At 35.1% G+C, this 16,093-nt stretch overlaps 1 protein-coding gene across 2 annotated transcripts in view; it reads left to right on the top strand.

Annotated features, from left to right (window-relative positions):
- vps8 (VPS8 subunit of CORVET complex) overlaps positions 1–16,093 on the top strand; it is a 33,859-nt gene that overhangs the window by 7,100 nt on the left and 10,666 nt on the right. For both annotated transcript variants that reach the window (XM_086092684.1, XM_086092686.1), the window contains 26 exons: positions 125–278; positions 347–406; positions 1,182–1,289; positions 1,947–2,027; positions 2,114–2,284; positions 3,027–3,101; positions 4,266–4,301; positions 4,383–4,473; positions 5,253–5,299; positions 5,387–5,476; positions 5,725–5,771; positions 6,894–7,116; positions 7,200–7,289; positions 7,482–7,533; positions 7,616–7,658; positions 8,518–8,590; positions 9,262–9,375; positions 10,383–10,454; positions 11,501–11,620; positions 12,381–12,437; positions 12,673–12,755; positions 12,980–13,064; positions 13,248–13,346; positions 13,805–13,894; positions 15,427–15,473; positions 15,563–15,707. In XM_086092684.1, coding sequence (XP_085948810.1) covers positions 125–278; positions 347–406; positions 1,182–1,289; positions 1,947–2,027; positions 2,114–2,284; positions 3,027–3,101; positions 4,266–4,301; positions 4,383–4,473; positions 5,253–5,299; positions 5,387–5,476; positions 5,725–5,771; positions 6,894–7,116; positions 7,200–7,289; positions 7,482–7,533; positions 7,616–7,658; positions 8,518–8,590; positions 9,262–9,375; positions 10,383–10,454; positions 11,501–11,620; positions 12,381–12,437; positions 12,673–12,755; positions 12,980–13,064; positions 13,248–13,346; positions 13,805–13,894; positions 15,427–15,473; positions 15,563–15,707 — 2,353 coding nt within the window. The remainder of the gene's footprint in view (positions 1–124; positions 279–346; positions 407–1,181; positions 1,290–1,946; positions 2,028–2,113; positions 2,285–3,026; positions 3,102–4,265; positions 4,302–4,382; positions 4,474–5,252; positions 5,300–5,386; positions 5,477–5,724; positions 5,772–6,893; positions 7,117–7,199; positions 7,290–7,481; positions 7,534–7,615; positions 7,659–8,517; positions 8,591–9,261; positions 9,376–10,382; positions 10,455–11,500; positions 11,621–12,380; positions 12,438–12,672; positions 12,756–12,979; positions 13,065–13,247; positions 13,347–13,804; positions 13,895–15,426; positions 15,474–15,562; positions 15,708–16,093) is intronic.

Here is a 16,093-nt window from a genome sequence, read left to right as displayed (position 1 = left end):
TCAGGGAAGTCAACAGATTAAAATGCAAATTGAGTACAGTGAGCATTTTTTTTCCTGCACATAATTTTTATTCCTTTTCACCTGTGTGCCTGTCTTCACGTTATATATTTCTTTATGCTTCCAGGAGAGTAATGGGCATGCGTTCCTGTGACTCAAGATGTCTTTTCAGTGGTTCTAAAGGGGAAGTCTGCTGTATTGAACCGTTGCGTGCATTTCCAGACTTCAGTGACCACCCAATAACACATTATTCTCTCTTGGCGTTGGCTTCCCTCACAAAGGTACTGCCTCATCATCATTTTTACACACCAAGCCAGGTCATCATTTTATTTTTTTATGCTTACACCAGATTCTGGTTATTGGACTGAAGCCCTCCCTAAAAGTTTGGATGACTTTTCCCTATAACAAGGTCTGTATTTGTGTGATTGTTTTCTTGTGATAAAAGTGCTGTGAGTAGCGCGCTAATTAGCATTAGCGAGTCAGACTGGAGACGATCATTACAATTCCTTGCACATCTATAGATTGAAGCAAAAATCATTGTCAAACAAATCATTTTGAATAAAAAATCGTTCCCAATCGAAAATTGATTCTGAATCGAATCGCAGACCCAAAAATCGGAATCGAATCGTGAGACATTCAAAGATTCTCACTCCTACTTGGGGGTTGGATGGGATGCGGTTGGGTAATTGGTGCAACCGGCCCATAAATGTATCCGCCGTTTGAAATTCAAGATGGCCACCCCACCGCTAACTACAAAAACATTTTTTCATTTTTTTCCTTCTTTTCATTACTTTGAAATAAAATAAATTAAAGAAATTTAGACTTAATGTAAGTCTCTGTATGTGGAGTTGGAAGAAAAATCTATGTTAAGTCTCATTCCCACTGATATATGATGAGAATGAATTGCAATGAATTCAGCTCCACTTCCTGTCATTCAAATTCAATTCAACATCCTCTGGGGTGGAGTCAAATTCAAATTCATCCATTGAGTTTCATTGAATTCAGAATTGTTGCCAAGCCCTGCTGGGCAGTACTAATAAATAATAACAATAATGATAATAATTATTATAGTCATAAAGATACTGTATTTAGCAATGTAAGCGGTTTGGATAATGGATGGATGGACGTTTCCATAAAGGAAGAAGCAAATGCCAAATAACAATTACTGTGTTGTGTTTTTCTAGTCTGATCCATCCAGCGTCCCGCAACTTGCATGGCAGTTTGTGTCTGTTCAAATGGCGGCCAACCCATTCTTAGCTTTTTGTAAAGGAGAGACCGTCCACTTTCTCATGGTATGTACTGAATTTCCTCTTAACCGCAAATCTTTCAATAAACAAATGTTGTATCTACAGTATTGCAACAATGTATTATTTCATATATGAATTTGTTTTGCGTTTAAATTATGCATGTACTTCTTCTTTCACACCTTGAACAACATTCCGTATTTCTTTTTCAATTTGTATTCAGTTCGCAACAAAATTGTATCGTGACACCTTTGACAAACGGGAGATTATTACTACTGTATTCAGTAGCGTTCTTCAATATTTCCTTTTTGTGGTTAATCGTTTAAGTCGTGTAATATTTGTAATGCATAACATTTGTTATTTGTTGTCCTTTTCATATTAATTTCAATTAAATCTGATTCAAGATCAACCTTAATCTTTATCATGAGCTCATCAAGATGAATGGCCACAATTCAATCAACTGTTCTTAATTTTTTCGGACAAACTCAATGCTTTTGACAGTTTTGTCAGTCTCTTGTGCAATAATTGTTGCTTTACATGAAATTAATTATGGCCCCGAGTGATATCAAATATCTTGCTTAAAAATTGCTTGAAGAATCAAGGTCAACTTAAGAGTGGAAGCAAATGAACAAAAAAATCAAATCAAATAAGGCTTTTTCATGAAATCAAATGTAACATTTCTTTTGACTTTACTACTTTGTCCAGATAAAAAAAGAGGAGATGGGTGCCATCCATGTCATCAAACAGAGACATATTCATCTCAGCTGTGATATTATCAGCTTGAATGTAAGTACCTCAAGTAAAGGTACGACAGACAGCTTTTCAGACTATTTGATGTTTTTTTTTTTTTATCCTTTGTCTCCATTTTATAGTGGATTAACAGTCGTACATTAGTCCTGGTAGACAGCCACGAAAAACTACAGGTTGTGGACCGGCCCAGTCAGGAGATTTTGGAGATTCTGGACTTGGAGCAAGTGCAACTGGTATACAACAGCCGCCATTTCAAGTCACTGGCCACAGGAGGGAATGTCTCCCAGGCTTTGGTGAGAGATTTTCTGATGAACCAGTACAAATAATCAAATTAAGCATAAAAAAAACAGGAGCATGTTTTTCTTTGAGAGAGAGAGAGAGCTCAGTATTGTTCATTGGGTAATTTTACCGATTCGACATGTCCTCATCATTGCTCTCTCTCTCTTTTTATTTATTTTTAATTTTTATTTTGTATGTATGTATGTGTGCGTGCGTGTGAGTGTGTACTCATTAGTTCACCTAAAACCTATTAAAAATCCCATACCGTTCACCGAAACCGAATACTTCAGAATCCAGCTAGAGTCGTGAGGTTGTCAGGGAGACCCGAGGAAGGATCAAAGAAAAGAAAGGAAAGTGAAATCCAGCACCGACCAGACACCACCGGGTTACCGGGTCAGAAAGGTCAAATGATGTGTTTACCATTGAGATATGATCTTATTTTACAAATTAGAAAATGAACATAAGACAAAAATGCTTCATCCCTTGCAAGATGACAAGCATGAGTGAAAGCGCTACAAATATTTTATGCATACAATATACTGTTCCCAGATTGCATTGTGTGGCACAGTTAATGAAGTTACAGGACGTTAATCCATGTCACATGTGTTTGTGTTATCAGTAGCTGAATGTGTGTGGTATTCAGCACGTTTGTTTGATTTATGTTGGTCTATATATTTTTTTTTTCAACAAACCGTAACTGTAGGTTATGTGTAAACCTTGCTCATACTGTATTGTTCTACTATTTTTGTATTCCAGGCTTTAGTTGGAGAAAAAGCTTGCTACCAGTCCATTTCAAGCTATGCAGGACAGATCGTCTGTTTGGGCACCAAGGTACTATTTGTTAATGTGTGTCTGACATTTCTGTATCGATAGAGACAGCAACTGAGAGTTTCATCAAGGTCGGTTCAAATTAGATGAAAAATTATGTACACTTTTTTTTTATGGACATAAAGGATGATAAAACCATTTGATACTTGATTATGTATGATTTTATAGACTTAGCATACTAAACTGCAAATTCAAAGGGTCATCTTAACTCATTCACTGCCATTGACGGCTAAAGACGTCAAAAATTAATTTGAACTATTTCTATTAGTTTAACATTTTTTCCACTTTTGTTAACAAGAGTATGAAAACCGAGATTTTTTTATTGTACATTTAGAACAGATATAAAATTTGTGATTAATAGTGAGTTAACTGGTCAAGTGATGGGATTAATTATGATTTAAAAAAAAAAATCGCCTGACGCTCCTAATTTTTTACATTTTCTTTTTCTTTAAAAAAAAGAAAAGATTATTAAAAATAAACAAAAAATACTTCTTTTTTTTAAAGATGAAAAGATGATTAAAAATGAGGGGCGCAGGTGATTAAATTTTTTCGTAATTAATCGCATGACTTCACTAGTTAACTCACGATTAATCAAAAATTTTATATCTGTTCTAAATGTAAAACATTTTTTTTAGGTTTTCATAGTCTTGTTAACAAAAGTGGAAAAAAATGTTAAACTAATATAAATAGTTCAAATGAATTTTTGACGTCTATAGACGTCAATGGCACTGAATGAGTTAATATAACAATACCACTGTATATAACAATCACATATAACAAACTACAACATTTTAGACCATTTGTGTGTTGAGCCACCCTTTTTTCACTTGAGCAAAAGTACTGGAACATCTGCCTACTCTGTGTACAGTACTTAGATTTTTCACACAATGAATAGTGCTGATTGTCTACACTCAGTTTCAGGTTTGGGTTTTACCTGTGCAGACTAAATTTACATTGAGAGAGGTGTAACCTACAGTAAATGAAGACCAGAGAGATGCCTCTGGGTGGGAAAACGAAACAAAACGTGCTTACTTGTTGGTAGTCTTTTTTTTTTGTTAACGTTAATATAACGATAACGGCAGGAAAAAAGTTCAACGGTGTTCTGAGTGAGATACTTTGTGAAACACGATAGTCCATCAGTTTTTCCCCATTTCTCTTTTCTTTCAGTCAGCCCATTCTATGACTCTAAGAACCTGGAGAGAGGTAACTTATTTGAATTAACTTTATTGTCTGTGATTATTCTCTGGCCGTGGTACACTTCATTAATTGTGCCCCTGTTTGCAGCGCCTTGACTGTTTGTTGAAGCAGGAACAGTTTGTTGAAGCTCTCTCTCTGGCCTGGTCTTTCCACGAGCGAACAGCTAAGGCTGTGGTTGGTGAGTTATAATGATAATAATTTTGATTACGATAATGATTTAAAAAAAAAACACACACACACAAAAGCAAATAAAACTCATACTGCAGCGCTAGATACTTGAAGATGTTTTACAGTTTGCACGAAACAGAAACCAAACGGGATTAGCGTGTCTCACTGCCAAATTTGCATATATAGACAAGACACAGGAATCAATAACACGAAGAGACTGGAGACATAGGCGGGCCCAAGTGTCTCTGCCCAGAAACGTCCCTGATTTTAGTTGTGTAATTGGTTATCCTCTTAAAATAAAATAATAATACATTATTTAGACTTTTGGGGCTGCATATAACATATTATTGTCAAGAATTTTTGGGGTGGTTGACTTCCCCTTTAACTCATTCACTGCCATTGACGGCTATAGACGTCAAAAATTCATTTGAACTATTTTTATTAGTTTAGCATTTTTCCCCACTTTTGTTAACAAGAGTCTGAAAACCTAGAAAAAAAATAGAACAGATATATAAAATTTGTGTTTAATCGTGGGTTAACTAGTGAAATCATGCGATTAATTACGAAGATTAAATTAAATTAAATTACGCCCCTTATTTTTAATAATCTTTTCTTTAAGAAAAAAAAGAAAGCAAAACAGAAAAGATTAAAAAAAATCTAGGGTTTCATACTCTTCTTAACAAAAGTGGGGAAAAATGTTAAACTAATAGAAATTGTTCTAATGAATTATTGACGTCTATAGCCGTCAATGGCAGTGAATGAGTTCATTGCTGTGTGTTTTTCCTCCAGGCTTGTGTGGCGATCCTTTGAAAAGAAAGGGAATTGTTGGTGACAAGGTATGGACAGAAAACCATCACAGTGACATCAATGTCTCTGCTACGGACAACACACTTTAATTCGATCTTACTTTTGTGTCGGTGGAGATGGTGGAGATACTGCTCCAGTTTGCTGATCATGTTATGAAGAGATGTCCAGAACAAGGCAGAATCCAAGTGATGGAGCAACATTTTCACGTAAGCATATTGAAGACTGTCGTTTCCCAAGAACTAATTAAATGCTAATGCCGTTGATATCTGGAGAACTGGTCAAAGTGTACACTTTACTCTTGGCGAAAGTCAAACATTGGGGAGACACTGACACCTCGTAGTGGGGGGTTGTGTATCCATTCCTGGTATCGTACCTCCCCGAGTATAGTCTTTGCTTTTATTCATAATTTTTCTGAATGAGTATTCATTGTCAAAATTCTCGTGTTTATCTTCAGGATGTGATTCCTGTCTTGGTAGATTTCTGCCTATTGTTACAAAGGACGTAAGTATATTCTATAACATTATACATGATTACAAGCGCAGCAGATAATGAAAATAAGACGTAGCGGAAAATACACACGTTGGCAAATTGTTGGAACTCCTTTGCATGGCAATGCATTATAATTTCTCTAAAATTATGAAATGCGTGCTAACTTTGAGCATCCGATGACACTTTCAAAATGAATACGCCATTAGCGCTGATTTCAAACAAGTCACGTTAGCTCAATGATTAGAGCAATTACCTTCCACCACGGAGTACCTGGGTTCAAAACCTGGCTAGGACCGCATTTTAGTACTTCAGTAATTTATCTTTTAATTTACATTATAAGCACATGAATTCAAATCTTAGCATTCCGCTAATAGCTTTTCAGCATTCCCACGCAATACCTGCAGAAATTGCACCATTTCCAGTTCAAAGTGTACTTTATCCATTTAATTGATTTTTAACTCATTCACTGCCATTGACGGCTATAGACGTCAAAAATTAATTTGAACCATTTCCATTAGTTTAACTTTTTTTTCCCCACTTTTGTTAACAAGAGTATGAAAACAAAAAAAAATGTTATTGTTCATTTAGAACAGATATAAAATTTGTGATTAATCGTGAGTTAATGCGATTAATTACGATAAAAAAAAAATTATCGCCTGTCACCCCAAATTTTTTATAATCTTTTTTTTTATCGTGTTAGGTGGTTATTTTTTTAAATTGTAATTAATTGCATGACTTCAACAGTTAACTCGTGATTAATTGCAAATTTTCTATCTGTTCTAAATGTACAACAAAAACATATTTTTCTAGATTTTCATACTATTGATAACAAAAGTGGAAAAAATGTTAAATAGAAACTAGAAAGAGTTCAAATGAATTTTTGACGTCTATAGCCGTCAATGGCAGCGAATGAGTTAATGACATTCCCAAGAGTTAAGAATCACCCATTTTCCAATTATTGTAGCCTTAGCTGTCACACCTCTTTAGTATTTTCCCATTCATTTGCGACTTACAAGTTTAATTAGCCAGCATGCTTTTTGTTTGTTTTTATCACAAACTCTGTCCCTTATTTTTCTGTCTGTACATGAATGCGTGCTCAACTGACTGCACAGTAAGTTTGTGTTTTCATTTCAGCGATCTACTATTCGACCCGCTTTATGCTCGGCTTGTGGAGAATGTGGTCGCTAAGGGTGTTTTCCTGGAATCACTCGAGTCATATATTGTCATGGAGCGCCTTGGTCACCTCCCCACACCCATCATGAAGGATCTCTTGGCCCATTACCACAGCAATGGTTTGATGGACAACCTGGAGAGATGCATTGTCCGTCTGGACGTCACAAGCCTGGATATACAGCAGGTGTGTACGTCTGTGTCATTGTGCAACCGTAATATTTTCCCCCTAATTGTATTGAATGTGCGCATGTATGTTTTTGATTCAAGGTGGTTCAAGTTTGTTGGGAAAATCAACTATATGATGCTATGGTCTATGTGTTCAACAGTGGCATGAATGACTACATCACACCAATGGAGGTAAGTTCGCCCCAAGTTATTTATAGTGTAAATCCTATGAAAGCTAATTTGATCATTAGAATGGTCCGACCGACCGTGCTGTAAAGGGATGTCCTTCTGTACAAGCACAGAAAAAACGGATTTTTCAAACTCAGCAACACAATACTATGCTTTTGTGAATTCGGTTAAGTAATTGTTCAAATACAATTTCAGAAACTTTTCGCTGTAATTGGCCCACCACTTCGGGAGGGAAGGAGCTTAACAGGTTAGTCACGGTTCATTTTGGAGTAATTACTTTGAACAAGACTGATCCTACTTTTTTTTTTTTTATGATTTTTTATGAACAGCTGAAGAAGTGGTGATGGGAAACAAACTTTTGGTGTACATCAGGTAAGCTAAGATTGGAATATAAAAGTAGAAAGTCAACACAACCTTGTTCAAATGCCACGTTTTTTTAATTTTTTAAAATCATTAAACAACTTAACTACCACTGTGATCAATAACCAGTACACCTACTGTTGGTTAAAAAAACAAATGACACCCCAAGTATAAATAGTTATTTACTCTATATACACTGTGGCGTGTATGTATCATGTGTGTATACCATCGAATCCCAAATCCATTTGAATGTGTTACGAATTGTTCTTTTGCTGAAAAACATAATGCATATGTGTAAATGAAAAATCCAATTTGATCGTAATGGTAGATGATAAATGAAATGCGCTTTTATAGTGCTTTATCTAGCGTTATGTGACACGGGTCACAGGAAGCGGCGTTTTCATTATATGCTACTGTTTAAGCACGGGTGCATTTTGAAAGTAACAGATTTAAAACGAGAGATGCTCGTAAAACGGGATACATTTTTGTTGAAAATAATCAAATGACATGTTAGTTTAATTAAACATTTTATCATGTGCAACTCATATATACTGTATGTTAAAATAAAGTAAATATAAAGGATTTTTTTTTTCCACCAAGATTGATTATAACACAAAAAAAATAATGCACTAGTGCAAGTGCAACTACATGATAATAATGAATACTAGCAACTCTGGATACCGTAATATACACGGGGTACAAAGAATAAAATGCTGTTTAAGGCTGATATTGGGGTGGCATATTTTACACAGGGGTCTGTATTATACACAGGATTTTACCTTAATGTAAAGTATATATGCACACACCCACACACTAACACTAACATACAGTGACGTTTACATATATTTACGGGTATTTTTTTCTTCTTTAGTTGTTGTCTTGCAGGAAGAGCTTATCCCCTTGGAAACATCCCTGAGGACCTTGTGGTTCAGGTCAAAATTCAGGTAGCTAAATATCAGCTATATATATCGGTTGCGGGTGGGGGGGGTATAACTATTTTCGTTTGTACCCTTTGGACGTGTCAATATAATCGTAAACAGAGGTCCATGTTACATATGACCACATGATGAAACTTTAACGACTGCAATCTATACTGTAATTTACTGTAATGTCCTATTAACTCATTCACTGCCATTGACTGCTATAGACGTCAAAAATTCATTTGAACTATTTTTATTAGTTTAACTTTTTTTCCCCCTACTTTTGCTAACAAGAGTATGAAAACCTAGGAAAAAAAATGGTTGTAACTTTACAACAGATATAAAATTTGTGATTAATCGTGAGTTAACAAGTGAAGTCATGTGATTAACTACAATTTAAAAAATTAATCGCCTGACGGGCCTAATTTAAAAAATATATATTAAAAATAAGGGCCGTTTAATCGTAATTAATCACATGATCATTTCATATCTGTTAGAAATGTACAATAAAAAAATCTAGGTTTTCATAAAAAAAATTAAATGAAATGAAAAAAAATGTTACACTAATAGATAAATAAATAAATAGTTCACATGGATTTTTGACGTCTATAGTCGTCAATGGCAGTAAAGGGGTTAACATCGATTAAATGCTACTCATAGACTGAACGAACCTGCTCTCTGTGTTTCTTTGTCAGGTATTTGAGTACCTAATTCTGCTCCATGCAGGGGAATCATCATCAGATGCTTACCCTCTTATTCATACACTCCTCCACTTTGACACTCGAGAATTCCTAAATGTTCTTGCCATGGTGAGTTTTACTTGACTATTTGATCATACTTGTTATTTGGTATGCAGTGAGGCTGGTTGCCCAGTTGTATGATCGCTCAAAAATAGGTAGCGCCAATTATATACCCTCCGTTACAGATTTGTGTTTTTCTTATGAAGACTCCATTGATACTAATCAGATCTGATGTAACGTTCATGAAAACCTGAGGGGTGGAAAAAAAAGCAATTGTGAAGATCCATCCATTCTCTGTACCGTTTATCCTAACTAGCGTTGAAGGTGTGCAAGAAGATTTTTCCATTGTTGAAGCTGCCCACTTATGGGGCAGTGTGGTTCCGCTCGTTCTGATACACTGTTAAGTTGTAGCCACATAGAAGCAAAAAGTCTTGATCAAGTTATTCCAATAAAAGTTTTTTTTTTTTTTGCAGTGTAGGATGTTAAGATGCTTCTCTGTATACATTCCTGAAGCGTTTTGTATGAATAGTCGTTCTTTTGAGTGATAAAAGTGCCACGAGTAGCGCGCTAATTAGCATTAGCGAGTCAGACTGAAGTAGATCATGACATGACAATTCTTTGCATATCTCTAAATTGAAGCAGAAATCATTGTCAATCAAATAGTTTTTCATCTAAAATCGTTGTGAATCGATAATCGATTCTGAATCGAATAGCAGGCCCAAAAATCGGAATCGAATCGTGAGACAGCCCTAATTATTTTGTATTGTATGAGGTGTAAGTTTGCATTGTTAAACATGCTTTAGATATAATTGCAGATTTGGGTCCAGAATTTGGCATCAGGAGCAAATCTACATTGAACCAGGGACTTTCTGCATGGTGTGGGTGTGTTACCAAATATTCGGGTTAGAAAAGGGGTAGTAACCCAGGAGTTTTATTTGTGTGTTTAAAAACCCGAAGAAGGGACAGATGAGGCTATACGATCAAACGCCTGTGCTAAATTGAAAAAAAAAAACAATACAGATTTTGTGGATGACATTAGTGATGATGATGAGTAATGATTGGTTTCTTCTTTTTAGACATTTGAAGACTTTAAAAATGACAAGCAAGCCATCGAGTATCAGCAGAGGATAGTGGACATTTTACTTCAGGTAAAATTATATAGAGTGCTCACTGCTCAATTATATACTGTACAGTGCTTGAGTATACTCCTGTTGAAACCTTTTTTTTTGAGGATTACATTTACCTGTGGTTGAATTATTGTAATTTTAGATATTTTAAATCTAAAATGTAACTGTGTAGACTCATTTTGCAACACAATTTTAAATACTAGAAAAATGACATTGTTGTCAGTGCACACTGGCATTTGCAATCTGTGGGAAATTTGCTCCGATCTTTGTTTCACTGCTCTAACAGACTGTTTGAATGGAGACAACCAACTTTGGTCACTGCCATTGACGGCTATAGACGTCAAAAATTCATTTGAACTATTTCTATTTAACATTTTTTCTCACTTTTGTTAACAAGAGTATGAAAACATAGGACAATGTTTTTATTGTACATTTAGAACAGATATAAAAAATTTCAGGCCATTAAATTTTTTTATTGAAATTAATTGCATGACTTCAAAAGTTAACTCACGATTAATCACAAATTTTATATCTAATAACTAATAGAAATACGATTATAGCCGTCAATGGCAGTGAATGAGTTAAAAAATGTAGAAGAAGAATCCTTTTATTTGTTCTGCAAAAGTTACTTTCCTTAACTAGTTTCCTTAACACACACGGAACTGGTGGAGTTTGGTGCATTGCTCAAGGACACTGTGATAGTACTTAAGAAGCCTTCCAGCATTTTTTCAGCAACCAGCGCAGAATCCACATTTCGTAGTTCATAATGGTCTGTTTTGGTCTGTAATTATTATTATTTTTTTAATAATTAATCACATGACTTCAGTAATTAAATCAAGATTAATCACAAATTTTATATCTGTTCTAAATGTACAATAAAACTTTTTTTTTTGGGGTGGGGGGTTCATACTCTTATTAAGAAAAGTATAAAACTAATAAAAATAGTTCAAATTAATTTTTGACGTCTATAGCCGGCAATGGCAGTGAATGAGTTAATAGCTGTGTTGAGTCATTCGAGGGAACAGTTTCTTTTATTTTGCATTCAATATGTTTTTCTTGTTTCCTAGGTGATGGTGGACAACCCAGACTTTACACCATGCCAAGTGGGCGGGCTCTTCACCTTTTTGGCTCGGCAGCTGTCTAAACCGGACAACACACTTTTTGTAAACAGAAAATTATTTGACCAGGTAATCTATTTCTGTCTGATTAATTCAAAACGGGGAGTGAGAAGGGGGTATTATACAAGGGTTTTTTTTGGGGGGGGGGGGGTTGTCACATTCAAGTGAGGATGATTATTAGTCCATTCCCTACTTGACACCCTACCCCGTTTTTGTTTTTTTCTGTTATAATTTCTTTATTTATTCACCAATTCAAACCGTTCTAACTTTCAACTGTTCAGCTCTTTCCAGGTCTTTCTGCAGCATTCCATGCTATTCCAGATCATTCCACAGTTTTCATTGAGCCTCACAGCCTTCACACGCAATTTCTACAGAAATTGCATTTTCTAGTTATTATCATTATTAACTCATTCACTGCCATTGACGTCTATAAACGTCAAAAATTCATTTGAACTATTTCTATTAGTTTGACATTTTTTTTCCACTTTTGTTAACGAGTATGAAAACCTAAAAAAAATATATTGTACGTTTAGAACAGATATAAAATTTGTGATTTATCGTGAGTTAACTAGTGAAGTAATGCGATTAATTACGAAAAATTTTAATCGCCTTTTGGTAAGGCGATTACATTTTTTTATCATAATTAATCCCATGACTTCACTAGTTAATTAACCAATAATCAAACATTTTATAATAAAATAGTTCAAATGAATTTTTTTACGTCTATAGCCGTCAATGGCAGTGAATGAGTTAATATGATGATGATGATTATTATTACTGTATTATTATTGCCTGATAAATTAATTCATCTTTATTGTATTCTATTTAGGTCTTGGAGTTCCTGTGCAGATCAGATGATGCCTCTCGACATACTGAACGACAGCAGGTTTGTAATACGATTTCAATTAAGCATTCTTCATAAGTGGGAGCTGACCAATAGAGGGCGTTAGTGTGCCACCCCATCAAATCACTGAAATAAAATTCTTAATTTTCAGTTGCGTGTGATTGAAATGTGGTGTGGTCTGTACTTGGGCTTTTTTTTTTATATATATATTTTTTTTTTACACACAAACTGATTTTGCTGACTATGTAATGACTGCTTTACTGTTACTGGTTTCAAGGTTCTGCTGCAGCTGCTCCAGGTCGGAGGTGTGGTCCAGTTTGATGAAGAAAAACTGTTGACTTTGTCACAGAGAGCCAATTTGTGAGTAGTGGACGGAACAAAGTAAAAAAAAAAAAAAAAAAAAGAATAGAATAGTGGCAATAAATAAGATTTTTTTTTTCTTCAATACTTGATTACAGTCATGTGAACTCGGAAGGCCATATAGCAAGCTTATTTACATATTATATTACAAGGGAAACTTCCGTGGATGAAAAAATACTCCTCAGTTTGAATTATTGTCTTTGTTTCCCTGCTTTACAATCCAGCTTCCAAATATTGGAATTTCTTTATGAGAAGAAACAAATGTATGACAAGACCATTGACTGCTACCTAAAAGACCCTCTGAGAAAGGTAACATAAAATAACTTTTTTTTTTTTTTTAATGGCTTGAAAATCAGATTGGATGATTTAAATGTTGTCATTGTTTCCAAATATATTTTCCCAAATATCCCAAGTGATTTGTTGTCTTCTGTTTAAGGGTTAAGAGCCCTTTTAGTTGTTCAATTTCAAATGTTTTTCTTTCTGTCCATCAAGGGGGAGATCTTCAGCTATATCGACCAACTGATGTCGATGTCAAGCCACGGATCTGAGGAGAAACAATCAATCAAGAACAAAACACTGCAGCACATACAGGTCAGCACAAGTGCATCGATAAACTTAGGAAAGACCCCAATATTATCTTTAGTTGTTGTTGACTTGCTTGTGTCATCTTAAAAAAAAAATTATTATAATAATCCATGGGTGGAAAAACCAACTAACTGGAACCTTCAGATCCTCTTTAACCAACCAAAATGACCAGATTACATAATGGACCATTTTACGGCAATATAAATCCTGACTCATCAAATTCACAGGACTTTAAATCTGCAAGTCACAAAAGTATGGACTATTGCTTGAAACTCAAAAGACTGATCTTCTACAAACACGTTAAAAAAATGAAATGTTTCTGTTAAATATCCCATGTTGCAACGTGGACACTTTTTATTTTATTTTTATTTTTTAAATTTGGTGGGTCCTTGTTTGTATCCATGATCAATTTGTCCGATTTTGCCATGCTCCATAATTATGCTCTTTCTAATGTATGTTTCCAGGAACTGATCATCACTGATACAAACAAGTCCGCTGACCTGGTTGTGTGTCACTTTGCTGAAGAAGTGGATCAAATTATTTGTAAACTCCCAGTAAGCTGCATACTCAAATTCACCGTTTTTTTTTTTTCTTGTATCGCTGGCCAAATGACAATTTGCCAGGCACCAAATTTTCATTTATCTCTTCTTCTTCTTTTTTATTAGGGGCATCAGGCGATTAAAATTTGTAATTGTAATTAATCACATGACTTCACTAGTTAACTCACGATTAATCACAAATTGTATATATGTTCTAAATGTACAGTAAAAAAAATGTCTAGGTTTTCATACTCTTAACAAAAGTGGAAAAACATGTGAAACTAATAAATAGAATACATTTTTGACGTCTATAGCCGTCAATGGCAGTGAATGAGTTAAGTCACTGATTTGTACATATTCTGGATAGCCGATAGCCCGACACATATACAGCTCGTAGGCTCTTATAGGGGCGGGGTTGTGGCGGGGTGGTCACTCTTCTTTTAACAAGTGGACGGTATAGTGCTGCTTTGAAGAACCTTTTATCGCTCAGTTTCTCAGACCCCAATATTAGATTTGGCATCTTTTGTTGAATTGCAGTTATAATTCTTTAATAAAAAAAATACATGTTTACAAGTTTCCTCCTGTAAACAATATTAACTCATTCACACCCAACCATTTTCACTGAAGCAAGCCCCTTCGCTCCCGGCTGTTTGACTGGATTTTGACTGATTTTGCAAGGCCCACAGAATATTCTGTTCTATTGCTATAAAAACATTAAACCTACCTAAAGAAAGATTAGAGTCTCCTCTTTCATCGGGAATAAAAGTATATATCTGTTTCTGTTTTGCAGCAATTGACATTAGAATAAAAGCTAAGTTTCATCATTATTCACAAACCTGTTCAAAACACTGGGGAAAAGAGCTTGTTGCTGGCTGATCTCTTATACTCGGCTGCCACCTGCTGGACGTTTTTTGTAATAATTACCATTGCTTTAAGCCACCTCGTCATGCCAGAAACAGCATCAAAGCCTTCTGTATGCTCTTGCATTAAAAAATAAAAGAAAATGTATAAATATGTTTTTGGGAGTGCAGGAAAAAGTATTAAAAAACATATGAACACGTTTTTGGGTTGAAATTAGTTAAGCGTATAATTTATACATGTATTTAAGGCAAGTTGTAAAATGTCCTCTTGTTTATGTTTAACAAATTTAAAACAAACTTTTTCTACTTATTACTGACTCAAATGTTCTCCAATTTCGATGCTGTAAATGTATAGGATCGTATGCCGAGAAACGTTTTTTTGGGAGGGGCAATATGGCGGCCTCGCGGCTTCAAAAGTCCAGTCATATAGACAGATCAGTGTATTAAGCCCATTCTTAATGATTGTTAGAAGTTAGTTTTGAGCCTCAACAAGTAGAAGTGCAGTATGTCAAAAAACATTCTATAAATGTTGGTAAAATTCTCAGAAGTAAAGACGACAGCTTACTTTAGCATAATATATACCGGTACATTCAGTTGCTTTAGTTCCGTTTTAAGAATGAATGGATATGTCTTCTTCTGTAATATTGCTTTTGTAATCATGTTTTTGTCTTTCTTCTGTTTTTACAGGATGGCGAGCTACTTTTCATGTTTTTGAGCTCATTCATGGAGTCATGGTCTGCTTCCTTGTTCTTATACAAACCTTTTTCGATCTTTCAAATGTCATTTCACTGTAAACACAACTGTTTTTTTTGTTTTTTTTAAGGGAACGTCATTATCCCGGGATCTCCCTTCCTCTGGAACAAGATCTTCACACGCGTCTGCTGGATTTATTGTGCCGTTTTGCCCCTGAACAGCTCTTGAGTTTCCTCCAAACCTCACAGCACTATAGATTGGAGGAGGCCATGCAAGTATGAAAATCTGTTTGTTGTTATCTGGCCAATATTACAAATAAGACATGAAATGAACAAAGTACGGGTTGAATAATTTCCGTCTTATTTGGGCTTCCAGCTCATAAAACCCATGGGAACAGGATGTCAAAAAATTTGAATAATGTGAAGAAATCATCATGCATACTTCCCAGGCTTTTGCATGGGGAAAAAAAAGAATGGATGGGAAGTTTCAAAACAATATGTCAATCTTCAATAGTTGGTTGGATTCCCTTTGCCTTAATCACCGATGTGCCGCGGCATTGCCTGGGGATCCTGGAAGCTCAGGCTTTCTTGATGCTTGCCGTTAGCTCTTTGTTTTCCTCTTGTAATACAGTACTATCAAGAGGAAAATGCATTTGTTTTAA

Source organism: Leptonotus elevatus, chromosome 13 (assembly GCF_054856555.1).
Source record: "Leptonotus elevatus isolate MCC_2025b chromosome 13, RoL_Lele_1.0, whole genome shotgun sequence".
NCBI classification, from domain to species: Eukaryota; Metazoa; Chordata; class Actinopteri; order Syngnathiformes; family Syngnathidae; genus Leptonotus; species Leptonotus elevatus.
Note: the sequence above shows the minus strand (reverse complement) of the source record. Positions and strands in the feature narration are given on the sequence as shown.